The sequence below is a fragment of the Dermacentor variabilis genome, chromosome 9 (genome assembly GCF_050947875.1).
Source record: "Dermacentor variabilis isolate Ectoservices chromosome 9, ASM5094787v1, whole genome shotgun sequence".
NCBI classification, from domain to species: domain Eukaryota; kingdom Metazoa; phylum Arthropoda; class Arachnida; order Ixodida; family Ixodidae; genus Dermacentor; species Dermacentor variabilis.
This window is the reverse complement of record NC_134576.1, coordinates 120,612,727-120,640,246: the sequence shown is the minus strand read 5'-3', so window position 1 is coordinate 120,640,246 and position 27,520 is coordinate 120,612,727. Positions and strand designations below refer to the sequence as shown.

The 27,520-nt window shown below is 48.0% G+C and overlaps 1 protein-coding gene across 1 annotated transcript; it reads right to left on the bottom strand.

Moving 5' to 3' along the window:
* Positions 1-605: 605 nt before the first annotated feature.
* LOC142558166 (uncharacterized) lies at positions 606-19,914 on the bottom strand. The gene is made up of 10 exons (XM_075670328.1): positions 19,811-19,914; positions 17,433-17,677; positions 15,432-15,622; positions 13,953-14,202; positions 11,881-12,054; positions 9,669-10,012; positions 7,428-7,619; positions 3,255-3,468; positions 2,071-2,346; positions 606-895 (listed from the first exon to the last, which is right to left on the bottom strand). The coding sequence occupies exons 1-10, from the start codon at positions 19,830-19,832 to the stop codon at positions 662-664; spliced, it is 2,142 nt and encodes a 713-aa protein (XP_075526443.1). The 5' UTR covers positions 19,833-19,914; the 3' UTR covers positions 606-661.
* Between the last annotated feature and the right edge of the window lie 7,606 nt (positions 19,915-27,520).

The following is a 27,520-nucleotide window of genomic DNA, read 5'->3' as shown; positions in this document are numbered from 1 at the left end:
TTGTATTGTTTACACTATCACAGCCCAGCAGCCGCTGTTTTTTCGCATAGGAAAAGCAAGCCCAGCACGAGCCATACGCACAATCTATACATTGCGGCCCACTACTGTGCGGGCCGGGATTCGCGGAGGCGAGTGCCATCTGGTGTTAAAAAAAATCCAGCGGCACCCACGGCAAGACCATCACAGCAGCGCCCGGAAAGTCGGGAAAAGAGGCAAAGCTTCGCTTTAAAAATCTCATATTTGGAACAACCATGTTGTCTATGTGCTGTTAACAGGATAGGCTGACAGTATGGGCCACGCTGGTGGCACCATCTCAAGTTTACGTCGACTACAGCTAAGAGAACATTTATATGTTGATGAGTTGATGCACATGCATTCTGCCTATCAGCAAGTGCAAAGACTTGGTGGGAAAATGCCAGCACATGCTGCATTCATTTTTCTTTCCTCTTCCCCTTCTGTTAGGAGGAGGACATGTTGCTGAAGAAAGCGACAAACGATGGCGGGAACAGGGCTGCTGCTTCCGTCAACCGTTCCTGTGTTCTCTTGTTTCGTCAACTATAATGCAATTACCGACAGACTCAAGCTGTTTTCCTTTACCATTCCGAGCTCATAACCCTGTACGAAGAAACCACCACTGAGCCGACATGCCACCCTCCTTTCTTTACTCGCCCTTTCTTGTTCGGTTTGAGTACAGGCAGTGCTTCGGAGGGCTCATGCGAGAACCGCGCCAACAGCCGAAGGCTCTTGCGAAGTTCGACGAGCTCTTCGCGATGAGGTTGCAGCGGTAGGGGGCGTTCGAGTCCCCCTTGGCGCACATTCCCGCGCAGGCAGACACGAAGAAGAGCATCTCCTCGCTGAGGAACTCCAGCCCGGGAAGTACAAGCGGCTGGCCCACCTGCACGGGAGAAACGAACATTAAGTAAAAATTTTGCACAAACGATCGATGATGACTTTCAACGTAAGAAAACAACCAAGCGATTATAGAAAGCTTGTAGCTTTAACACAGCGATGAATGTCCCTTCAGACGCATATTTGTTGCACTTTGAATATCTAGGTAGCATTTGTTTCACTACGGAATTCCATAGAGAACAGAGCGCTTAACAAGCAAATTTGTGGTGGTAGCCTAAGGGGCTATACGTATAAACCGATTCGTCAAATATGTGTCACTTGCGTGGAAGGCGACAGCCTCCCCCAACCGTCACTGGGTAAGAGAGGTGGTGAAGGAAGAGGAGGACGGTCCTTGCCGAGCATTCCATCACGGCACCTAAGCTTTCAGACACCCGAAAGTTCTTGCGTGACAACGCCGGTGTCTTGAAAAGCTATAATGCCTATCGTTTGGCTACGAACGCAAGTTACAACTTGGTTACGTGAGGCTACGTGCCCTTTACAATGGCGCCTTTCTATCGCCTGTTAGCGCAAGAGCCAAAGGTATTTCTCCCTAACAAAAGGCAGCAGACTCAACTCACTTCATCTAATCTGCGCGAAGGGAGGCTTTCTGCAAATGGCTCAATTAAAGTTGATGCAAATCGACTCCGAGTGCATGCTTGCACATTATGTGCGAATAGAACGCGCTGCTGTGCTGGAAGACACGACGTTCGATAGGTATCGGTCACTTATACTTATTTGTTCATAGCATCAAAGGCCGACAACTTCCCCCGCTTTGACGGTATCTAATAGAAAATTCGAGATGTGCTCAGCATACGCGATTGCGCCGCATAATTCCAAAGCAGATACAGGGTGCGGAAATGTTCCTTTGAAAAATGAGTGCACAAGGTCGCCTGTGACGAACACCCGCGCAGCATGTCGACACATCACTATGTCTGTATGCTATCGTATACTTAGAAAGTGAGCGGTGCCGCTTTCTGGCCTATACAGTCCAACCTCGTTATAACAAAACGTGATATAACGAATAACGGATATAAAATAAACAAGTGACGTTCCCCTAAAAATCCCCATAGACGTTCACACTGCATCACATGATATACTGTATACAAAGGAGTAATTATAGCTCGCTCTTCAACTTCGTTATAACGAGGTTCTCTTTACATTTCTTTTTCTGTGCCTGCCTACCTCGAGGTGTCGGTCGACGAACGCCGCCACCACTTCGGTGGCCAGAGCCAGGCGAGCCCAGTCGCTGTTGTCCTCGTCTTCCCTCGCAATCGCGACTCGAGGCTCAAGCGTCTGCAGGCACTCCAGCCACGAGTGGTCCAGCGACGCTCCGCGGAGAAGATCTGCGACCAGCTCGAGCGCGAACCCGCCGTAGTTGAGCGACGGGGGCGCGTCGGCGCCGAAACGCGGAGGGAGGAGCCAGGTCAGAGGAACGCGCGCCTTGCCGGTCGCGGTCACCTGCGGGAACGCGGCGTGCGAAACACGAGACGAGCGTGCTGTCGGTCACAAATCTGTGCGGAATATGTGGCTTGCGTGCCGACAAGGCGTGATGCGGTGTGAAAAAGAACCTCGTCCGCCAGTGAACTACTGCTACTGCTGCTAGTGATACTACTACATTAGCAACCTGCTATATTGCTACAGAAAGTACTACTACTACTACTACTACTACTACTACTACTACCACCACCACTAGAGGAACCACTACTACTACTACTACTAGAGTACTAGAGGAACCACTACTAATACTTACCACTACTCCTGCTATTACTACTACTACTACTACTACTAGAGGCACTACTATTACTACTACTACAGGAACCATCACTACTACTACCGTAGCAACCTGCACTGCAACTAATACTCATAACTAGAACGTCAACAACTACAGCTACTGCAAGTACTACTACTACGAGAACTACTGCTACATAGCAACCTGCGCTACTATTAATACAACTAATACTAATATAACTAACCTTCTACAATAACTACAGCTTCTACAAATACTACTGCTACAAGAACTACTACTACTGCCACAGTAGCAACCTGCACTGCTATTACAAATAATACTGATATAAATAGAACTTCTACAACAACAGCTACTACAAGTACTATTACTACGAGAGCTATTACTGCACTAGCAACCTGCACTAGAATTACTACAACTGATACTAACATAACTAGAGTTTCTACAGAACGAATTGTTGCTACTACAATAACAACTTATTATGCGGTGGCTGAGAAGGTATGAGCGGCCAGGTTTATTTACGGGGCCCTTTCTGGCCACGGACGCTGGAGCGTTGAAGGCTAGCGCCTACTTTTTTCTTTTAAGAACAAAGGGAGTTGCGCGAAAGGAATGCGCAACTTGCCTCCACTTCTGGGCTCCTCGGGGGCGGAGAAGGGTAAAAGGAGCCGGAGTCCCCGTAGACCACGCTGAGGAGTTCCTTGCTACGGATTTGAGAGAGCGCGGCCAAGTAGTCGTCCAGGAAGGACCGCTGTACGTAGTCCTCGTTCACTCGCAGGTCGCCGTAGAAGGCGTCCAAGTCTCGCGTCGTGGGGAGGGGCATCGTGAATGTAGCCGCTCTGGGTGCATACGTGGATATCGATGAGCAGATATTGTAAGTTCTGAAGCACAATGTTACCATGTTAGCATAGAACACGAGAGTCGGAAAGAAAAATATGCTAAAGACAAGGCTGCGGCCTTCCAGTGGGTTCATTGTTTTCGAAACGACCGCTTTCATACAATTTACGTTTGAGTGCTCCCCCCCCCCCCCCAAAAATAAGAACAGGTAACGAGGAACTAAAAAAGAAAAACAAAGACGGAAACTACTATGAAAAAGAAATATATGCCACAGAAATAAAAATAATGTAAACGTTATACACTCATGCTGTGTTAATTTCCATGTTCTGTGTCCTCCTTTCGTTTGTTTATTTTAGAGTTTGTAGAAACCCGCGCGAAGTTCCAGCGTCGAACGTGTCAAGTGTGCGTACTCAGTCCATCGCTCGGTAAAATGATAAAATCTTGCCTCATTCCGTTGCTTACTAGTCTCACGAGTAATCTGCACTTATTGTTTGCGCCTTCTGGAGCGTATCTTTCTATACCCTTGCAATATAGTCTGGCATGAGTTAAGTTTAACATACTACGATCCATACACCTTCCTGTCAGGAAATGTGCGTCACGACAAAGGCGTGCAGCTATCGGGGCGATCGCTAAATACCTAAGTATTCTCAAAGGTACACTTTACCTTCCTAGCCTTTCTATGCCTGCATATTTTTTTTAACCCTTAAACCGCAATCACACATGTTTCTTTTTATGACGCAAACGCCAACTACCTCGTTGAGATGATCGGCGCGGTTTGATTCCCCTATTACTGCGCGTGTTCACAAAAGGGGTTAGACCAAGGCGTGGGCACGAAATTTAAATTAAATATGAAAAAGAAATGGAGGCAACTAAAAGAGTTGTCGCATTGCGTAGCACGGGCGAGCGAGAGCGCACGCGTGTGCGACAGTCACTTTTACACCAAGAGTTCAAAAAAGCAGGTGGGAAAATTTATAGCATTTAATTGCCTGCGTGTGCGTGCGTGTGTGCGTGTGTGCGTGTGTGTGTGGAGACGTTCAAGGATTTTAAGGTGACTTTTTGACCATAGTACTTCACAATTATGGGTTTTCGCAGCGGCATTTCCCAACGGATGTTTGAGAGCAGTCCGGCTGCTTCACACGTAATGCAAACCAATCACAAAGCAATACTAACAGAATACGTTTGTTCCCGAAGGGATTTAAAGCGGTGAGACGGGCTGGTTGGTGGCTGGATCTGGCATTTGTGTTTGCAGCGCGGAATTGAAAAAAAAAAAAGAAGACTTACAGAGGAGGAAACAAGTAGACAGCTCGGACGAGCGCCGAAACAACAGGACCACTTTACCGCGCCGTTACGATATTTGCCGTAAGAACGTTAATGTCTTACATTAACTCCGGGTCACTGCGCCAAGTGCACTGGGTCTACGATTGAGAGGTGAAATAATCGGAACGTTTTCTGGATACACTAAAAAAAAAAACATATTGGACTGTTGTATACCCTTTGCCTGGGCGTATCTCATCATCTGTCTTGCTTGTGTTTCTGTCCGTGAAAACTCAGCCCGCGCAACGTTTCCTGCAAAAATGCCGTAGGTGATAAGCTTAAGTGGACAGGGCAAACGTTAAACGCCGACGAGGCGAGTGACACGGACAAGCGCGGGGCTGCGCTAGTCTTTTTCACTCGTCTCGTTCAGGTTTAACCTTTGTGCTGTGCACATACGCTTATGAATCACCAACTTGCCCGATGCGCAATCCTGCCACTAGGTCGCGCTGATAACGTGCATGTCGTTTGTGAGCGTTAACGAATAGCGCACGAGGCAGGTGTTTATTCTTTGGAGACAAGACAAGCCCGAAAAGGTACAAGAGTGCGCAACTTCACAATGCACCTTGCCGTGACAACGCCGCCACTTAGAGCAGAGGTCTAGCGTTTCGACGTCTGAATACGATCAATTGAAAACATTCATAGTGTCTTCGTTTCTTTCCAGCAAGCGCAGTGGTAAGTGCCATTAAGCTTCTTCCCTCTTCGTAACAGCTTTCCTCAGCGTCGTTAAGGTTAGAATTGACCATGATTACGTTAGCTTAGCCCTTGTGGGTTTGAACGCGTGGGTTAGCACTCGTGGCATCCTTCTGACCCGCTATGGCTGCTTGGTGGCAATGGCGTTGCGTTGGTAAGCACGAGGTCGCAGGATCGAATCCCGGACGCGGTGGCCGCATTTCGATAGGGAGACGAAATGCGGAAACGCCCGTGTACCGTACTTCGGGTGCACCTTAAAGAATCTCGGGTGGTAGAAATTAATTCGGAGTCTCCCACTACGGCGTGCCTCATAATCAGATCGTGGTCAGTTTTGGCACCGAGAACCGCTGAATTTAAGTTTTACGTTCTTCTTGTGCACCTGGGACGTATGATCCATAGCTTCAGAGATGGATTATAGGCCACGAATGCACGCCCCAGATGACCCGGAAGCGACGTGGCGCAATGATGTCGCGACGACGCCCCACCTTTCCTGCCGTCTGGATCCGCAGTTTCGTCGTTAAATTGCCCTATTGCTACGCATAAAAAAGAAACATAAACTTAAGTTTTTTATTTATTTTTTTAGACGTGCAGAAGAGGGTGAACGCAGGCTCGAATTATTGGCCGTTTCGCCTTCGGTCCGACAAACCGCAACATGGTGAGTATAGGCTTAGCGAAGTGAACATATCCCTTTCTTCTATCCGAAGTTAGCAGCATTGTGCCTTAGCCATGGAATTTCCCACAAAAAATCACCAGAGGGAAACACTGCCGCTAGTGTCTACCGGGGCTGCAAGTAAGTACTTTGGCTCAGCCTGCATAGGCACGATGGTTAGCGCAACTACTTGTCGAAACTTTGTCCCTATGGCTTCCAACTGCTTTGCGACTTGGCAAACCGATCGATTTCAACAAAATATAGCGTTATGAACTCTACTACGCGCAGTGATTATGCACTTACACGGAGTATTACTGCCCGCTGCATTTAAAGAAAACAGATAGATTGCTTTGAAATGTAGGCCAGTATAAAGGCGGGTAAAGGGTAGCATCAACAAAGCGACAAGAATGTCTGAAGCCCCGAGCACGAATACCGGACAAATCAGTGTACTAACCATAATCCCCGGGTTAGTTGAACGATATCTGCGCGAGGGTTCCCTGGAATAACTTTTGGAGGAAACTATGCCTACAACAAAACGCCCTCGATGAAACCACCAGACGTTGAACTGATTCGCTGCATCTGCTCGACATGGCGTCGCTGGCGCTGCCGTTGACACAATCGACCGAAACATCCGTGCTTTGAAGGACCGGCGCGTGTGCGTGAAAAATTACCGACAACCATCAAATAACAGCTGGCTCGGTCCAGAAGTAGCTCGAGCGTAAATATTTCAATTGCAGCCGTTGCCGTGCGAACTATTCAAAGCGTAAGGTTTGCTGTTGGCGTCACAGCATTTGAGATAGTACTCTGAAGCAACTGTCTTTGTCATCTACTTGACATATATTCCTTTGATGTGTTTAAATATCTTTAAGGAAACACGCCCGTGTTTCACTTTTGCGTGCCATTGGCCTCCTACTTTGCGGCTACTTTCATACACCTATCAAGAAAAGGCGGTGAAATCAGCATGCTTATTCATAGCATAAGTTATGAGCACTGTATGCAGGACGAGGGCTTTTACCTGCGAGTTCCATCGCTCTGTCGCGCAACTCATCAAACAGGGTGCCTTAACTATAATGCACCAAGATTTAAAAACCACGCAAGTGCCGCGTAGCTGGACAGAACCAAGGTAATGGCGATTGTGGACACCGCCGTCGTTGCGATTCGGGTGTAGCTTGTCTGCCAGGGCCCACGCTCTCCCGATTACGAACTTGTGAAATACTAAACGTCAGTTAAGTCACGTCCGTAACTCGGACTTCTGGCGCTGTTTGTTGGAGTTCGCCTTCACAGCGAAGTGACAACACGCTCACTCACTGGGCCCGGACAGCGACACCCTGCTTCTTCATGAAGCTGACCAGGGCCTCGGCGACGTCTCGGAAGGTAAGCTCCGCCTCCTGCCAACCCTTGTACGAGTCCAACGCCTCCATGCCGGGCATGACGCTCGGGTAAGGCATGAGACGGTACACGGCCTCGAAGCAGGTGGCCTCGCCTGTGCTGTGTGAAAACCTGGGGAGAGAAGACACGGAAATGCGAAGAATAGGTGAGAATCGCGTCTTTTTGATGCCTTGCCTAAAGTGTACGCTGAAACGGTAAATCAGATTACGACTGATTAAGTATTACTTCGAAGCATCCGCTACTTTCGCGGCAACAGCTAGTCGCTTAATGAAAAGCGAAAATGGAGGTCGAAGTTTAATTTCCGAATTTCACAGCGAAGACACCAGTAGTAATGTGCGATGCCATTGATTTCAAGGTTGTTTAATTGTTATATTTGAGCCATTGTGGTTCATTAAAATTTTCTTGAACTTCGCCAAATTCAGCCTTCAGTTCTTCAGACCAGTGGCCATGCGTTGAGGTTCTCAGCTCGAGGTCGCCGGTTCGACCGCGACAGGCGAAGCCGCATTCCGATAGGTGGGGAATGCAGAAACACTGTTGCACTTACCTTTATATTAATGTGTGTGCTAAAGAAATCCAGGTTTCCAAAATTAACCAGAACTCCTTCAGTACGGCATGCCTCGTATTCATACATCCCGATTAGGATAGGTAAAACCCCATATTTAAATTTTCAGACGCTCTGAAAATTCTTTACTTCACAGCAAACTACTTCGTGACTTGACGTGACTTCAGAACGGGTACGTAGTGCGACGTATGCGTTTCACCCGAGCCCACGTCCGCAGCACTCTTGCAGGTAATAAACTTAAAAATGCTTGCGCATCGAGCCTCGCGGGCATGTTAAAGGACCCCTCACTAGGCTTGGCCCGTTTAAACAAACAAGTGCAGCCTGCACATGACGCGATGGCGATCGAGCTGGCACGCGGAAACAGCTGAAATATGAAACCAAACACGCCATGCCTTCCTCTCAAGGGAGCCGCGCTCCCACCCAGAGTGTCAGTCACGTGCACAAGTGTCTCTTCGCCGCACGTTTTTCGTCAATCACCAATGATCTAATGCGGAAGTTGCAACGCCACCAGAAAAAGGAGGAGAGAAAACAAAACTCGGCGTCCTTCCACTCCGTGACGAAGGATGACGAGCGAAGCTGTGTATGTGGGCCCCTTAATGGCGAACCGCACTGGCGCCACGGCTCGGCCCGGCATCGCACTATCTTCGGGATCGGCCCACGCAATGACCATTAATTTTAGTATGGCTGCGTCAATCATGGCTCGTACTCGACGGCGTGAACGCAGGTGACGTCTGACGCAGACGCCGGAGGAACAAGGCTCCAGTTTTTCGATGACACACGGACGCTATCCTGGGGGAAGTAGCCCTTTACATTCTCGCTGTAAAAAAAAAAAAGGGGGAGGCAGCGACACGACGTCCCTCGGGTCCGGTATGAAAGAAAGCCGGGAATGAACAGTGCTTTGCGAATGCTATGTCGCAGCAGAGGGAGGGAGAGTCTGCGTTGGCAGCGACGCTTCCCTCGACGGTGGCATCGGGACAGCTGATTTCTTCCCTCTCCTCCACTAATAAAACGATTTGAAAAACTCTCGGTCAAACGCTTCTTAGAAGGCGTTTTGTAACGTCCAGTGTGATACCGAAATTTGCAGTGTGGCCGGATGAGGGGCCGCCCCATATATATACCAAGTTGGTTAAAATCCGTCTACAGCCAGGCAATGCCGAGAGTCGCGTATCCCGCGAGTTGCTTCAGAAGGTTATAACCCTGTATTCCTTTCACGTACTCCCTCCATTGGAACGCGGCCTAAGCAGCAGGAATCTAAACAGCGATGCCGCGCTCAGCAGCAGAGTAGCCGGGCCAGCGCCATGTGCACTGAGCATTTCCCGTTTCTTTGCGAAATACGAAACAACCACAATAATAGGCTATTGAAATATCGTCCTTTAGCGGCTTTTGCGCACCAGAGCTCCCAACGCCTTTGTACTACTGCCGCGTTCTTTTGTAATGGCTGGCCTACAGCGCCTCCTAGTTTTGTGTCCGCTATTTTCTGAAACTTTCCGATGTCGGGTTTACGAGAATCGCGAAAAGAAAGAGGTGCTCGGTTTTAGGTTAATCGCGATCATATAAAAACCTGTCGGCTTTTTTTTACAATGTCGGGGGTCACTCACTTCTGGTCCGCCAGCGGAAGCAGCTGACGCACCAGCTCCCAGGTGACGTAGCCGGTTGCGCCGGAGGGTGGCAGGTCGTACAGAAGGAAGTCTTGGTAGCCGAGTATGGCCGGGTGGCCCACGGCGACCTCACTGAAGTTGTTGATTGCCAGCGACGGCGGCCACAGTGAGGCGCTGCCGCTCGGCAGCAGGGGAACGATGGCATGATACTGGCTGGGGTCATCGTCGGGGATAAGCGCGGTCATCGCGAGCACTACCTCTTCCATGGCCGCGATGCGACGCGTGATTTGGTCGACCGTGCGGGCTTGGTGCGCAGTCTCGTTGGTGTCGGCGCTGATGTTAGCCTGTAATAATGACGGACAGGTGCGGCTGAATGCGTAAAGCCTTATCACGTGTTCTGATATCCGCGTTGGCGGCATTGATGGTTTGGGCTATTTGGGAAGTATATCCTATTTATCGACTAGTTGGCCCATACCAAAGAATTAAACTGTAGCGTTTAGGAACAGTAAGATGGTGCTGTGGGTTTGAGAACGTATTGGTGGAGCTGGTGTACTAGTTGAGATTACAAGAGTGTAGTTGGGTGAAGCTTGTATTGCGGAGTGCAGCTGGGAAACTGGTGGTCTATTAGGGAAACAAAACGGATGCCAGGAGAAGGTCAAATGCTGTCGACGACTGCAGATTATTAGATGGTATGATAAGGAGAGGAAATTCGCAGGCGTATGGTGGAGTGTCTAAACGTACGAGATGCATTAACTGGAGATACCTGTGGGAGGCCTTGGTAGTGCAGCGGCCATAAAATGGCTGAATAAATAAAATAGGCTGAAGCTAATGGTCGTTGTGGTGGGGGTAATGAATATAGTTCATGAACGGATGAACGACTAAATGACCACACTTCAAGAAAAAAGCAAGCGACAAGCGAGTAGACGTTAAACTCAGATCCACAACGCGCCCTTACGGCAACACAGCGCCACATTAAAAGCTACGCGGCGTCAGCTGCGAGTTCAGTCGCACTGCGGCAGCGGTGGGGCATAACCTGTATGCAACAAATGGCGGTTGAACATTTGGAAACCAGACTTGCATCCTGCCAGCCATCGTTTAAACAGAACATGACGCGAACGTTGTATTGATTGCACGATTTCTAAAGGGGGGGGGGGGGGGGGGTCTTGTACAAAAATTACCGGAGGAAACTGTAGCGCTTGAGTGCAGCAAGCCCCCAAGTTTGGCGGTTGAAAAACAAAGGAAAGATTTGGAGTGCTCGTGTTTGCATAAAATTCGTCCTTTTGGCTTCCATCCTACTCCATTGTGAATTTGTAAATTGAATAGTTATCAATAAAATATTGCTTTATAAAGGAACAATTCACAATGGCTGTGCCTATGTGCTGAAAGTTTTTGCCTTCATGCGTCTAGAAAAAGGATTTTCTTTGAAATTAGAAAGGTCGCCCTTAACCTTTTAACTGGGAAGATAAAGGCTTCGCCTAGAACATTTCTATGCCTTTATTTCTTCTTAATATTGCTGAAATACACACCTGCTGAAATATTGGAGAGTGTCTTTAAGAACAAACCAAGATACAGTAATATTGTTCATCTGCTCGCTGTAGGTCAGCGTATGGTCAAGAACTGGTGTTTCGTACTTGCTTCGGCAAGGTCAATTGGCGTTTTTGATATGCTCCTCCATATTATATATAGGAAAGAAATAACAGCTTGCTTAAAGGGAAAAAAAATATCTCATTGGTCACACTATGACCACAACGTGCGTTAAGAAAAGAATGACGAAATGTTCCTGTTTCGTCGTCAAAACATCTGCCGCTCCTCACAGTTGAAATCATTGCGAATGCTACTACTCAGCAGACACAACCAGATGTAAATTGAGAGGCGCACACTAATATTTACATTTGTCTTGTTTTGCACATGTTTTTGTTAGGTTCGGAATATTGTTGAGCTGCCAGTTAAAGGGTTAATAGGTAACGCCACGTGCGCAAGAGCGTCTGAAGCGACAAGGATGAAGAATGGGCAAATCCGTGTAATACTCATCATCCGCTATAGTAGCTGAGTGGTCGCAGCGCTAGAGTTCCTTCTTGCAATTTTTTCTGATTAACTCTATGCTGTCGCGTGCTCCGCTGGTTAGCTGATATTACGTGGTCAGATTCTTCATCCCCAAGCTAGCCAGAGGCGAGTGACAAGAGCCGCCACCCCTGCCTTACCCAGCACTCACCTGCACTAGAATTACGTTGACGTATCTCTTTACGAACTTCAGGTATACCCGGTCGCGGCGCATGCGACTCCGCTCGAGGCGCCACGGTTCAAGGTCACTGCGGCGGTCCATGGACAAGAGCGGTTGGCCATCCTCTCGCCGCCATGTCGGATGACGACGCAAGTCGAACAGCGTCTGCACGAAGCCAAGGAAGGAGGGCGTTGCTAGAGGCACCGTGACAATAAGCTTAGCAGCTCGGCGACAGATGGTAAATGTCCGTCAGGAAAATGAACGCGCCAAAATATGTGGGCTGGGTTCCTCTTGGTGTTCATTTTTCTTTTTTGGCACGTTCACAATTATCAGCACGGAAAGGTCCTTCTCTGCGTCTTGGTTTTATGGCACATGGATAATCGTCAATACAACATTGTCACCGTATGCCTGCGCCTGGACTTGCTTTGTTGGCATCGCAGGATGAGGTCGTTGCTCTTGAGCTCGGGTGGGTGGTGTCCTCATTCCAGGACTCCACTGGACATGGCTGCTCGACGTACTTGCTGGACGAGAGCTTCTTGTCCCGCCAGGCTATCGTCGGTCAGCTGTACCTCCCACCGCTCAAATGACGTGCTAGGCGTATCAGGTTTCGGAACGTGTTGGTCTGAATAAGTCTGAGAGCTACTGCATCTTCAGTGCTGAGCTTTCTGTGAGGGGGAGGATAAATCTTGCGGTTGTGTCACTGGATCTCGAGTTGTTCGCAATAATTGGATGGCAGGGGACGAAGGTAAAGGGTATAATGAATCGTAAAATCTAAGAGCATGCTACTCGGAGGAGTGGCTTGAAGGCCCGGGTTAGCTTTTCTCAACGATGGCTCGTTTATAGATTGGTTTTGTTGAACTTTGGGTACGAGAAACGCCGTGGTGCGGGGTAACAGATTTAGTTAGACCACATGCGGGTCCTATACCGTGCACCTAAATCTAAGCGCACCATAGCGTTCTTGCATTTCTCCCCGAATATATATGCGGCCTCTTCGACCGGGATCCCGACCCACGAGATCTTGCTTAGCAGGGGATGACTGATATTTGACTTCCTGAAGCGCACAGGACTCATGACATATTCTGTAGCAGAGGGTTTCAGAATACTCCCGTCCACGACAACGTTTTAACGTGCACTAACATTTTGGCACACCAACCTTCCTGCATACCTCAGGCTCGACATCCTAGCCATTCAGCTACAACTACAGCCACTGAGCTGTCAATTCAGGATCCCGCGACTACAGCAGAGGTAAATGACATAGGAGGACGCTCGAACCTCTCAAAGCTTTGGCAGTTGAAGATGGGGTTTAGACAATCGAGTCGATGGTTTGTACAGATCAGGCTTTAGAAGAGAACTTACCTGCAGCTTCCTGGAACGCGAGCGAATACGTTTGCTGGTAAAGGTGAACGTGGGTGCCATCGATATTCGGTGATGAGACAGCAGCGGCGCCTCACTGTGTGTTACAGCTTCGAACAATCACTTTGAGAATTATCTCGCGCAAAGCGAATTTAGTTCCATGTGTATGTGGTGCGTCTTAGGTTTGTGTCGGACGTGCCCGTAGCGTGCAAAGTTTATGTTGCGGTGTAAATATGTCCAACTTTACCATGCGCGTTATGCTTTCAAATGCTAACTAACCAAGAACTGCCTCTCTCGAAAGTAGCCATGACAGCTTCGCGTAAGCCGATATTCACAGCGCCTGAGGATGGCGTACTTTTTCACCCTTGCAATAAAAAAATTTTGAGCAACCTAAAGAGTTCGCTGCTGCTGCTGTTGAAATCGCAGCTAACGGCTTTGAAATTTGATGGTGTACGTCGTCATGATACGCAGGGCTGTTGGGTAGTTCAATATCATGAGAGATAAGAATCTAATTCTCTTTTTCCGCTCGCAGTTTCACACATCAGTGCTGCACGTCTTCGTTGCTTCGACACGCACGTCTAGAACGCCTTGTTCACACCGCCGGGAAGTAGTGATGAGAAGTAGACCATGTTATGTTACTCGTAGAGAAAATTCACGAAGTGTCTGTATTCGTTTCTCTGTGCAAGTGACAAAGGTTCCTGTGGACTCGCCTTGAGGTCATAATACAGGTCGAGCTTAATGGCAAGCTCGACCGGGTTCTCGACGTGGTCACCGAAAGTGCCGAGGCCTAGGTCTTGTAGGAAGGCGACCAGGGCATCGGCGCGGTGCTCCATCGAAGCCGCTAGACACCGGCTGTACAGCACGGCAGCCTTGGCCGAGCTCGACGTCACCTGGCCACGGCCCAGTGGACCCTGCTGGTTACTGCCGGTAAGGGGCTGCTGGCTTGGTGGTACGCTCGGTCTACGTCACGCGTAGGTAAGAATAGCCCCGATTTCATGCATGAAATTTCTGTCTACTGCAACTATCGTAACGTTCCAAATAAATCGTCGCCCTAAATGTAGGCAGTCCAGACACTTTAAACGTACATGTCCATGAATTTTCGACATTGCCTTTCCGGCTGTCTATCGAACTTCACCACAGTGCACTAGAGTGATCCAACGAATTGTGTTTCAAATAATCTTATTTTAAACATTTTTCAAAGAATTGTATTTCAGAAGGTTGCCTAAACTTCAAAAAATTTTGGACAGAAATGTCGAGAGGGCACGCGCTTTCACTAGTATGCGTATTCACGTCACTTAGCCGTATACATAATGTTCTTCCTGCGTTGTAGCAGAATATTGGTTAGTAGTAAAGCACTGCTCTAACGCAGGAGGGAAGCACGAATAAGTGCTGAATGCACACGTAACAGAACTAATTTTGGTGTTTGTCACAGGTTAGCTCAGGTTGGTTAAGCTAACTCAGGTTGGCTAAGCAACTACACTATGCTGTTTTGAGCACCCAGTGTCACCTGGTCTGCTGGGGATCGCACTGAAGACAATTTTTTTAAATAGTTTATGTAAGTCTGGGAGACGTAAAACATTAATTCGATTAAATAAGTTCTAGGTTTCAATTGCCATTACCACGATAAGTCTATGAGACACTCCGCAGTGGTGGACTCCGGAATAATTTTGACCACGTAGGGATATTTAACGTGTCCGGAAGGCACGGGACACCGGCGTTTTCTCCTTTCACCGCCAGTGAAGTGGGGTCGCCGAGGCCAGGATTTGATCCCACGACCTACCCGGCGTGGTGGCGTAGTAACTACGGCTTTGCGCTATTGAGGCCGAGGGCGCAGGATCGAATTTCGGCCACGACGGCCCCACTTCGGTGAAGTGAAATGGACAAACACCGGTGTCCCGCGCATTTGGCGTGCGTTAAAGAACCCTAGATGATCAAAATTAATCCGGAGTCCCTCACTACGGGGTGCCGCATAACAAAAGCCTAGTTTAGCACATAAAAACCCAGAATTCTTTTTTTTTTTTCAAATCCCGCGGCCTCGTGCTTAGCAGCGTCACACCATGGCCGGTGAGCCACCACAGCGGGCTGTCAGAACAAATTAAGCTCAGCGGGCGAGAGAGGGAGCAAACGCAAAATCTGCTGGAGTGAACGTGAGTGTTTCCGCTAGTGATCTAGGTCACGTGTCTTCTCACCGCTCGCCAGGAATAGCGTGGGCCGTGGTGTTCGTGCGCTGGGCGATGCGCCTGAGCCCAGAGCGTGCATGCCACGCCACCAGCGCCATCTGCCTGTCGTGCGCGCTGGTGAATGAGGGCCGCTGCAACCATCCCGAGCACACGTACGCGTACAGGTTGTCGCACGGGCTGCCGCGGCGGCCCAGCGTTTCCTGCAAATCGGGCGCGATGTGCTCAAATGAACAAGGGCCTCCGGGATCGGAGACGTGTGTAGCGCGCTATCTCTAAGGCAATCAAAATGGCGTTCACGTGCTTACGGTTTATACTACGCGCGTTGTGGCGAGAACGCCTCTGATAACGCCAAGAAATCAGCGACCGCGATGACTCAGTAGCTGCGGCGAGCTGCTCTTGAGCGCCAGGTCTCGGATTCGGTACCCGAGTTCTATGACGTAATATAGACACACAAATAACGCGCTGTCTAACACTGGCTGTGCTACATAACATTGTTTATTCAAGCGAAATTACAAAAATAAATATAGCCTATTGTGACAGCGTCAACACTTTACGCTTGCCTCAAGGCCTAGTCACCTTTACATCTACGACAGGAGGACAAAGCAGTACAACATTAAAAAAAGCCCCTGCATATAGCTTGCAATAGGACCAGGGCCAGCTATCGTTCTTGGAAATTGGCAGAACACAGAACACATCGCGTTGAGGCTGCGGATTTGGCTTCCTATGGTCATATTTCGCATTTTCACTTTGTCACCCAGTCTTCCGGGTGCAAATAAAATAACGATAAAAATGCCTAGAAAATATTTAATGGTAACGATAATATGACAGTGAGTAAAGGTTGCTTAAAAATTAAAGATCGTGCTTCTGCTCTCGATCATTTCTCTGGATTCACTCTGGGTTCTATGGCGTTCGTCGTTTCAGGTGTTGTAGTGTCAAACAGCTCTTAGCCTTGAGCAAGAACGTTTAACCCAGTTCCGCTTTCCAATCTAGTTTGAATCGTTTGATTGGCAGCGAGGGTAATACAAAGATGATCCAACTACGAACGAAATACGCCAATTCCCGACGGAGAAACGGAGCAGTGCTGTACTTCATAACTGCCGTGGATTAAATGCCTCGGTAGAACGTCGACTGCCGGAAATCACGCATCGAGAAAAAAAAAAAGACTCTTCACCAGCGCAATCACAGTATACAGCTGTTATTACAACTCAGTTTGGCAAAGGTGCTCGTCAGCAACATATGCAAGGTGTAGCTCAACCAGGGGCACAAAAGACGAGAGCCGTGTCCCCTGTCCACTTTCAGCGTGAGCGTATCGGTAGCGCTGCCCCGTGCGCAGTGGGGCCATGTCGTCAGCTGCAGCCAACAAGGCAAGCCTTAGCCTGGAACCGAATCTCTGACAAGAAACTTGTTTTCGCTTTCTTATACGTATAACAAATGCAAGTCTGCACGGTTAGACTTGGCTCCAAGTTTACATGGCATTTGTTCACCCCGCATTGGTCAGTGTGGCATATTTCCCAAGAGCTGTTCGCAGTTAACGATGGTCAATGGGCGAGAGACCAAATGGAATCCCTGTTTCCGGCATACTGGTATGGGTTACGCTTTCGAAGGCAGGGACAACAGTAAGGTTTGTTCATCGGACCTTCTCCAATTATACTGCGTGTATTTTTTTTTCACTTTGAAACAAATGAACCTGTTGCTGAAAATTCTTAATGTGTAGGTATAAACATGGATAAGGTGACTCAGAAAGTCGGCTCTGCGTTTTGATGAATAGGCTTATTTGTTGTAAAAGGCCCCCTTGACAAAGATAGGCCCACTTATCGAAACGTAGGCCGGCGTTTCTGAGGCACCTCAGCCCTGTTTGTAACTTTTACACCGCAGTGCGCTACTCCACGAGGATGCCTCCCCCCCCCCCTCTTTGTTATCGATCTGTAGCTAACGATTTCTGCACCGACCTTCCAGAACATCAGCAATCTTTGTTACAACAACCACGATACCGCGCCTGCGTGCACTCGCCTTCAGCAGCGTTGCGGTCAGGCGGCAGGAGGTAGTGTTGCACAGGTGCGCGGCCCGGCGCCGGAAGCGCTCGGCCGCGCCGGCGCCCCCTCGTAGCCGCAGCGCGAACCCGTGGTGGCTGCGGGTAAGCACCAGCAGCACGGTGGTCATGACGACCACCAGCGCCAGCAGGACGAGTCCGACACGCATGAACAGCGCCTGCTGCGCGGGACTCAGCCGGGGCTCCGTCAGCCGGAAGTCCATGGCTGCGAATAGACGCGAGCATAATACCCTACGTACAAGTTCACCTGAGGCGACTGAGGCTGCCCCTACTACGCCGTTGGATGTAAGGTGGAAGCCAGAAAACGAAACGCTTTGTAGTTTAACGGTAGCGGTTTCTTACATCATCATCATCATCATCATCATCATCATCATAATCATCATCAGCTTGGCTACGCCTATTGCACGGCAAAGGCCTCTCCCATACTTCTCCAACTACCTCGGTCATGTTCTAATTGTGGCCTTGTCCCTGCGAACTTCTTAATCTTATCCGCCCACTTTTCTGCCGCCCCCTGCTACGCTTCCCTTCTCTTGGAATCCAGTCCGTAACCGTTAATGGCCATCGGTTATCTTCCCTTCTCGTTACATGTCCTGCCCATGCCCATTTTCTTTTCTTGATTTCAACTAAGATGTCATTACCTGCCGTTTGTTCCCTCACCCAATCTGCTCTCTTCTTATCCCTTAACGTTACACCCATCATTTTTCTTTCCATAGCTCGTTGTTTCGTCCTCAATTTAAGTAGAACCCTTTTCGTAAGAATCCAGGTTTCTGCCTTACGCCATACGAGAGTGTAAAGAAATGCAGCGTAGCATGGGACTGGGGCACGTCGGTTTGCTCGTACGGGCGCAAGGGTCTGCCACACACAGTCGCTGCTCCATGTTTTCGACCAGGGGTCGTTTCCGGGAAGTGTATAATGCCCATGCGCAGTCAATTGACTCGGGGTTGGGAGAGCTTCGCGAGGGCGGTGGCATCGTACGTTGGGGTGCGTGGAAGTTGACAAGGTTGACAAAGAAGAAATTTCGCGCAAATTGTCACTCCTATAGCTCCGTAACGCGCCGACTAACCGTGCGACACATTATTTTTGCCCGAAGCTCTAAAACCGTGGGCAAATAAACGCGCACGAAAGAAATGCCTGCCCCCGTTTTGTGAGAGACACGGCAGCGGCTGCCCCAATGCTCTCTGAGCATACGGGTGGTATACCTTCGCATTCTGTTCAGCTAGAGCACAGAAAAAAGGCCCGCCCTAATAGGCTTACGTGGATGTTAAGGAAAATAACGCGGGTCAAAATTATTCCGCATCCATAAACGCAGCAGTACTAATCAGGCATTGAGAAATAAAATGCCATCAATCGCGCAAAACAACTCGCACGATGCACACAGGCTGAATTCACGTTAGTCCTAGTCATATATTGACGTGCAGAGAAACCGTCATAAGGTTCGTAGGAAAATATGAGAGACCATGTCAGTACGGTCAGCCCTGACTACCTGCGTTTCTCATTGTTAGGTTAAGTTAGGTGCCGCCATAAGCTTTAACTTTCCCGGGCGATCCTATTCTCCAGCACGCTGTGGGTGGGCGCTATGCCTGAATGTGTAGTCTCACACTGCACTACAATTCTCGTAACTCAAGTTGACCATCTTTAAGCGGAGGACATGTTTCGTGTACTTTTTCAAAACAATGTGACTCTAATGTCTGCCTGGTTTCAGCAAAGAGAAATTGCAAAACCCATTGGTTGCCTACAGTCTTACCTTATTCATTATGCTATAAGCAAACGGGCGACGTTATATATACGGTGCATGCGAAAACACTCGTGTACCGAGTGTTGGGTGTGCGCGCTAGAGAAACCCGGGTCATCGAATTTAACCCTGAGCCGCCCTCAACGTCGTCGTCCCTGACGACCTACTCAGCAGTTTCGGGACATTAAAAACCTCACCATTTACCATGCTAACGTGGGTCTGCTGTGCAGTTAGGCCAATCTCCAAGAATAAGCTCGTACGCTCAAGCGAATTACGACGGTGCGTGCCAGCGGCAACCTAGCAGCAACCTAACAGGACGGCAACCTAGCAGCACAATCCAGCCATAAGCCAACAAAAACCTCCAGGAAAAAGAGACCTGACTGCTCCGACAGCGTCTTCTCGTAAGAGTGCCGTTTCTGGGGCGAGATGGAATTGTGTACAGTGGTATGGATTGAGCTTTCGAGGACGCGGCCACAGTAAGGCAAGCATATACCCGTTTTGTATACGCTCCAGTTTGTTCTTTATCTGTGTGCCTTTACCGTGACTTTGTTTTCGAAAGCGCAACCCACGTCAGCATCTACTCGCACGCATCGCAGAAGCGATTACCTTTAGTCGGCTGAATAGACATTCTTCTGTCTTGGTCAGCGTTTGGGGCTGTTCCTAAACCAGTGTTTCATGCAGAAAAAGGAAGGCAGGAAGGAGGAAAGAAAAAAAAAATAGGGCTGTGAAAATGTCACGGAGCTCCGCCGTGCTGACTTACCGGGCCGCAGGTTTCTTCTTCTCGCGTGGTCACGAGCGAGCGCGCGATTGCACGGGGTTCGCGATACGAATCAGTCTTCTTCTCTTTCAACTTTCATATTGCCCCCATGCCACATGTTTTTTTTTTTCAGTTCAGTTGTCAAGCGTAAGACTATCGTTTTGCGACTGCATGTATTTCGTGCAGCGAGCTGCTTGTTTGGTGGTGGATTGCTGCCCTCACCAAAGAAAATGACGCGTGCATTAGGGCATATGTGAGTAGATGGCATTTGTAACGCTTTGCAGTTATAAGCAGTGCTGTGCATTTCACTATTTCGTTATTTATTATGCTGTTCTAATGCGCTACTGATTCTGCCGTGCCACTAGAGAGAGAGAGAGAGAGAGAGCCTTTCGGATGAACGGTCGCTTCGCGCACGTGCATTTGGACTAAGGGGCGAAATGCTAAATCAGTGAACGCCATGACACTAGCACGCTTAAGAACGTACCGAACAGATGAACAAGCAAACTTCTGACAACCTCTGACGACGTAGCTGAGTGCCTACACAGGTGAGCACTCGGCTACCCACGGTTACGCCTGCCTGGCTTCGAGAGCCCACACAACTGTCTGCGTGTGTCCCAGGGTCTGCCAAGGCATCGCTGGCACGCAACGTAAAAATCGCTCCATCAGAGGGTGCTATCGATTTGTCAGCATTTTTGCGTATACAATAATGCTAGAGTGAAAAGCGTGTGTAGTATACCCGATTAACACAAGCAGGCCAAGTGACTACTTGTAACAACACTATTTTAAAGAGGATGCCAGTAAATCATCATCAGTAGGTTGTTTACATGATCTTGCCTTGAAGCGCGAAGTGAACGCGGGCACAGAAAGGAGCAGACAGGACGAGCGCTAACTCTCAACTAAATTTTTATTAAAACGAAGAACATATATATAGGTGATTGCAAAAACCACAGCATAAGAACATGACAGGATAAAAAACATCAGTTAAACATATCAGGAGGTATGGAAGTCAAAGAAGGAAACAAAAAAGATTACTTCAGATTAGTACACGTATTGCGAAGGTACTGAAATTCGCAATCGAACAGAACGATGTATGGCTAACGCAAGTGTCTCCCAATTTTTGATGTGGAATGCTTCGATAACTTCCAGTGTGGTTTGGCATTTATGTCTGGAAAGAATTTTTGTGTTTTCAAAGAAAGGTTTACAAACACAATTGAAACAATGTGACGCTAAATGTGATGCATTAGGGTTGTTTAGTGAATGTGTTCTTTTAGCTTAATGTTAATGCAACTGCCGCTCTGTCCAATGTAAGCTTTCGCGCACTCGAGTGGAATCTGATAAACTTTACCGGTGTTGCAAGGCACTAAAGGGGACACATGTTTAACGCCGCAGTCATCTTTTCTTTTTTTGCCACCCTGTTCAAGTTTCCTATTTATCATAGGGCACATGTTAGACAACTTGCGAGGAGCCGAGAAAACTGTGTTGACGTCATACCTATTGGCCACGTTCCTTGAACCATGGGATAATATATATATGTATAGGGAACCTCAGCAAACTTTGTATTTTTTTTCTGTTTTTCTTGTTTCTTACCAGAGATTTTTACCCATTTTAAAGTTCATCGCAGGTTAGTGATAATAAATGCACGGCATAGCTAGCCTTTCCAAGCCTTTCTATCTGTTGTGAAAAACTTTGTTGCATATTGTGCGGACATGACTTAGTAATGGCAGACCTAACAGTTGAATAAGCTGTCCCCTGTTTAACAAGTTTAGAATGACAAGGAAAAAATTCAAGCAGGGGCTTCTTAGCCCTAGGCGAATAATTTCAACAGACATGCTCATCCTGGAACGTCAAGCACAGATCTAAAAACTATAATTTGTTGCCCTGGCGTTAAACATGTGGCCCCTTTAGTGCCTTGCAACACCGGTATAGTTTATCAGATTCCACTCGAGTGCGGGAAAGCTTACATTGGACAGAGCGGTAGGTGCATTAACAATAGACTAAAAGAACACAAACATTCACTAAACAACCCTAATGCATCACATTTAGCGTCACATTGTTTCAATTGCGGTTGTAAACCTTTCTTTGAAGACACAAAAATTCTTTCCAGACATAAATGCCAAACCACACGGGAAATTATCGAAGCATTCCACAACAAAGGATTAGGAGACACTTGGGTTAGCCATACATCGTTGTCCCTGTTTGCGAAATTCAGTACCTTCGCAATACGTGTACTAATCTGAAGTAATCTTTTTTTGTTTCCTTCTTTGACTTCCATACCTCCTGATATGTTTAACTGATGTTTTTTTACCATGTGATGTTCTTACGCTGCGCTTTTGCAATCACCTATATATATGTTCTTCGTTTTAATAAAAATTTAGTTGAGTGTTAGCGCTCGTCCTGGTCTGCTCCTTTCTGTGACCGTGTTCACTTCGCGCTTCAAGCCAAGATCATGTTACCGTACCAACTCGCCCAACTGTCTATCCTTTTGCAGGTTGTTTACATTTGTGTGGCCCTCATAAACAGATATATCATGGTTGCGGCACGTAATGCTGCACAGTTTGGTTCTTTAGCCCTGGTTAGAGTGATACTGAAGCATATAGTTCCCGTAGGCGAGTCTTGTTGTAGCGCTTCTAGCTAGGGCATTCATGGCGCAGTTTTTGGTTGTTACGCATGCCACAATGTCTGTGGCGCGGGGGGAGTGGTGATGAATGTCTGTCAGAGGTGCGTGATGAACTGTACCGCAGAAAAGTGCTGCCGGAGCTCAGTTTGCTCAGAGACCCAGCCTAGCAGAATGGCATTGTCTGCCATTTTTGCGCCGTATTGTCAACATTAAAAGCCTCTCGTCTATGAAAATTTTGGCTGCTTATAGCTTCGCTTCTATTTTGTCCACTTCAAAACCCCCTGTCATGTTCTTCGGTGGGTCAGCAAATTGGAGAGTAATATATTGAAGTATTCCGTAAACGGTCGTGTTTGCCACTTTATTAATTGTATTTCCTATGCGGGCCCATCTAATCATCACTCGTAAGCTCACAATGAAAGGTTTCACAGGCATTGATTTCACAGGCTGTCAATCAAGGACACTTCATGACCTCCATAAGTCCAACGGAGTGTATGTATTTGAGTCGCAATTAGAAGTTAATTCTTTGCTACCTTCATTAGCCACAGCCGAAATAAGCTACTTCATGGCTGCTCCTAAACGATACTCTTCCTTTAACTTCATCATTGTTTTGTGACGTACTCCACTGCAGTAAACTAGATTAAATACACGGTTCGTTCGTAGATTGCGCATTTGCGAGAGCTGCCAGGTGGGTGTAGAAATGTGTAGTCACGCTTTTTTTTTTTGTGCGTGTGTATGTGTGTGTGAAAATGCCGCGGGCTTTCTTCTGAGGCGCAGATATATTATTGCATCAGTATGTAAAACGCTAACTGTTGCTTAATCGGATGTTGCCTAGAACGACAACTTCGTAATTGGCAGGTTTGCCTAAATAAAACATTCGTAAATGGAGTTTGATAACCAAGACTATGCACATACGCAGACTACCAGGAATAGCATGACCTGCAACCTAAACATTGACAATAACATGGTAATCCTTTTAATTTATGTATGCACTGTATACAGCTTATTAGGCCGGACATATGCGTATGTTAGGAGCTTCACAAATCCCCCTTAATTGAGCCTACGAGTATTTTGTCCTAGAGCAAAACTGCGACTCGACACCGATAATTGGCGTGCTTCCCGGTCGGAACCCAGCGTTAGGCTGCTTCGTTTCGCTTCGTTAGGCGTTAATTCCCCGGATTATGCTGGCCTGCTTCGCCACTCTGTTGGCGGTCCGTTTGACTTCTATTCGTACCTTCTTCCGTACAGGTCCCCTCGGAAGAGATAACAACACAAACAATACCATCCTGGGATAAATGGACCTAATTCATACATAAAGATAGCTATATTTGGAAAAGTAACCCCCCCCCCTAATTCTGCCACCCTCGCCGTTACATAAAACGTGTGCATAAGTGTTATCAGGAAATGCATTGTTCAGCCTCATTAGACCCAATATTAATCTGTTTTCTTTTCAAAGTTTGTCCTCAAAAGCAGTTAATTTCGTTAACTCACACAGAGAATAACAGTATAAACATACGGAATCTCCCATATAGTTGGCTTAACTAATAGCTCGTCAAGTTGGCTTAAAAGTTTATGGCTGTTAAGGTTTACTCCATCCGTATAAGCGTTTTCGTCTACCACGTCTTTGCCCGTGAAATATGACCTACCACAAGCGTCAATTTTAGGGCCTATTTTGTTCCTTATTTGCATTTTTATTTGTATTATTGATAGTTTTTTGTTCCCCAGACGCCTACAATAGAATACACTCGTAAGAACTTGTACTATAGCAACATAGCGAAATCTATGGGTACGATTATAGTAGATATCGCGCCTCGCTTGCTGAACAACACTTAAAGCGTCAGCCGCCGTGCTAACGTGGTCGCTTTGACGTTGCGCCGCTAAGTCCGAGCGCTTGGGTTCGAAACCCGGCTACGGCGGCCATGTTTGAATGGGGGGGAAAATGCAAGAACGCCTGTATACCGTGCGTTGGGGACGCGTTAAAGAACCTCGAGTGTTCAAAAATAATCCGGAGTGCCCAACTATAGGCATTCCTCGGAATGTATCATGGTTTTGGCGCCATAAGGGCCCGGAGTTGTTATTTTTAGCTTCGAAGTTATTCCTCTTCGTTTTTCTTTGATTAAGTCTCGACTGCGGCATTGCTTTTTTGTGAAGCTCGGTTTAGCGGACGCAAGGAATACACGTTTTGTCACCTTGAGAAGCAAGAGACGGCTGGCTTTGTTCAAAAGTAAAAGCGGGTTTGCCGAGTGGCTGTGGTTGCGGCCCAGTCGGACGAGTAGTGGTCAGTGAAGTATGCCCCCACGGTGAGGCAGACTGGATTTCCGAGGAGCGGGGACAACGAAGTGACGGAAGGTCGGTACGCGTTCTTCTCTGGGGAATTACATCCCTAACAAATCAGGATAAGCGACCTCCTGTGAAAAAAAAAAGCCATTCGTTTCATTCATAACTTGCCATACCCTAAACACGTCCCCTGCTGATTTTCAATGGACCCTATATTTTAATGCTACGCAACCTCATCCAGGTGGGGCTGCTACGCTTAGCAAAAAGCACCGCCTTCGCGATAACTTATTTACGGCGGTGGGCAGCGTGACAACGCTGGGTGACGCTTTTCGTGATAACCCTGGCCGTGTCCGTGGTCCATAGGCACACTTGTTTAAATTGCCGTCACGGTTATACCTTTCTCGTGTTGCTGAAGGAGTTCGCGCTGCACTTTGATCGGCAGCGCCTGGACTGATTCGGAAAGGGCAAGGCGTGGGCTTCACTGTGGTTTGCAGGAACTGTCTCACCCGGAACAAATATCTCGCTGCGCGAGCGTCTGCCACGCCTTCAGTTTGCGCCGTGGAAAGATACGTGGCCAACGAGATGACAGAAATCGTCAAGCATGCTTCACCGCGTCAGCAATAAAATTCTCACAACATTGAGATTGAGGCAGGCGCATAATTCAGTACAAGAAACATACCTACGCAATTACCAATCTGTGAACACAGCATTGGCGGAAAACGTGTAGTGCGTTCTTTGACGCCGTTGCGCTCCTAAGAAAAGGTAATCGTCAAAGCTCGTACTTGAGATCCTGCTTCATTGCATTGATGAAACGCGCTTAGTGGTAATATGTAGGGAACATTAAATATCAAAGTATGAAAATTTGCACTTGCTTCGGCGACAGTTATGTGTCAGGTTCAGACCAGTATTGCAAAGGCATATGACATGTAACAGAAGAAACTAAGCGCCAAATAAGAAACTGCTCTCAACTTGTTCATATTGCTGCTCTGCCACTGAGCCTGCAATACATGAGTGAATCGAATAGTCTCAAAACGCGGGTACATTTGTGCGTTTTGCATATGCACATTCAAAATGTGCAAAATATGCACATTCTCTGCATATTTGCACATTCCATGCAAATATGCACGGAATGTGCATATTTTGTCATTTGCGCTGGCAGCTGTACACGCTATCGGTTTTTCGAGAAAAAAGCCTAAACGGCTTTGCGCATGTAACCGTGACTGAGTGCTTATCCGTAAGCTTCTTTCTGTTGTGCGATTCATCGAGAAAGTGGCCGCCGTTGATCGGACGGGGTGGCAATGCATGCACAAAGCTTGTGAACCTTTCTGGCTGCTCATGTGAGGGCTTTTCGATTCACCACGTGACACGCGTGTCAGAAGACGTTTGAAAAGAAAATTCAACTCCGCCGACAGTGTCGCGCTTGTTTATCCTTTGCAAACTGCTCGGAAATCTATAATTTCACGATCGGGTTGATCGCCCGCGTTTTCGAGGCCGTTCTGTCAACGAACGACAGAGCATTACGGCGTGCGCGGCTTGCAGGATCACGAGGTCACAGTTGACGTCACGAAGGATTAACTAACAGTAACGCACGTGCCAACACAAACGCGAAACCGCCCGGCCCCCCACGACAAGGCAGGACGCGACCGTTTATGCTAAACTCTGTCCGCAAGGGAAGCACCAGCCACTGGTGTCGGAAGCGGAAGAAATTCGCTTGTCTACTCTACACCCACCGTGTATCCGAACTTAGATTTAGACTTAGAGGCTGAGCGCACCGATGACGTACGCGTACGCACGCACGCACGCACGCACGCACGCAAAGGCACACACATGCACACACACGTTTCTATCAGCCAACAACGACAGCAGCACCAATGCCATGTTTCACTGGAAATTGAACTTGGTGCGATGGCGATAACGATGGCGTGTATAGCGTCATGACGCGGTACAAGAACACCAACAAACACAAGGGTACAAACAAGTTGCCTTTCTTGTTTTTTCTACGAAGACTGACTCCGCAAAATAGGCCACACACGCTGTGTGACGCAGATAGACACGCGTTGAGAATCGAGTTTACGAAGCTGCGCAAAACGTTTCCCTTCTTTTTCGTTCTCTCTCTCTCTACACGAGCCCCTCAGGGCGTCGCTGTCACGTTTGGTTTGCCTGCACTTCTGAACGTTTTGAAACCGACTGAGAAGAAATCCAATTTCGATCTGTCGTCTGGCATCTGTGCGTGAAATATGAGACGCGTGCGAAGTGCCAGCGGGCAATGCGCACATTAACAAGGCACGTGCCCGCCTCAATGCATATGTGTTCTTTTTGTGCGTCTACGTGGTCTCGTTCTGTGTCTATGCTTCTCGCCCTCTTTGTTTGTGTGTCTGTGTATGTGTGGGTACCTAACTGCGTGTGGGCGTCCTCTCTCCCTCTCTCTCTATGTATGTGTGTGCGTCATCACGTGTTTTGAGAAGGGGGTGATCACGTTTCTAAGAGCCTGTTGCTGTCATAGTAGAGGGGTTATTTGGAGCACGCGGAGGCGTCTTACGTGAATACTTAACTGCCGAGTTGGAATACGTTCACTGTTTGCCATCGCAACGGAGGCATACGGAGAGTTGTTGTGTCGTCTCTTTTCGTCCTTGTCCCTACCTAGGTCTGCTACGCACTGAACGTTTTT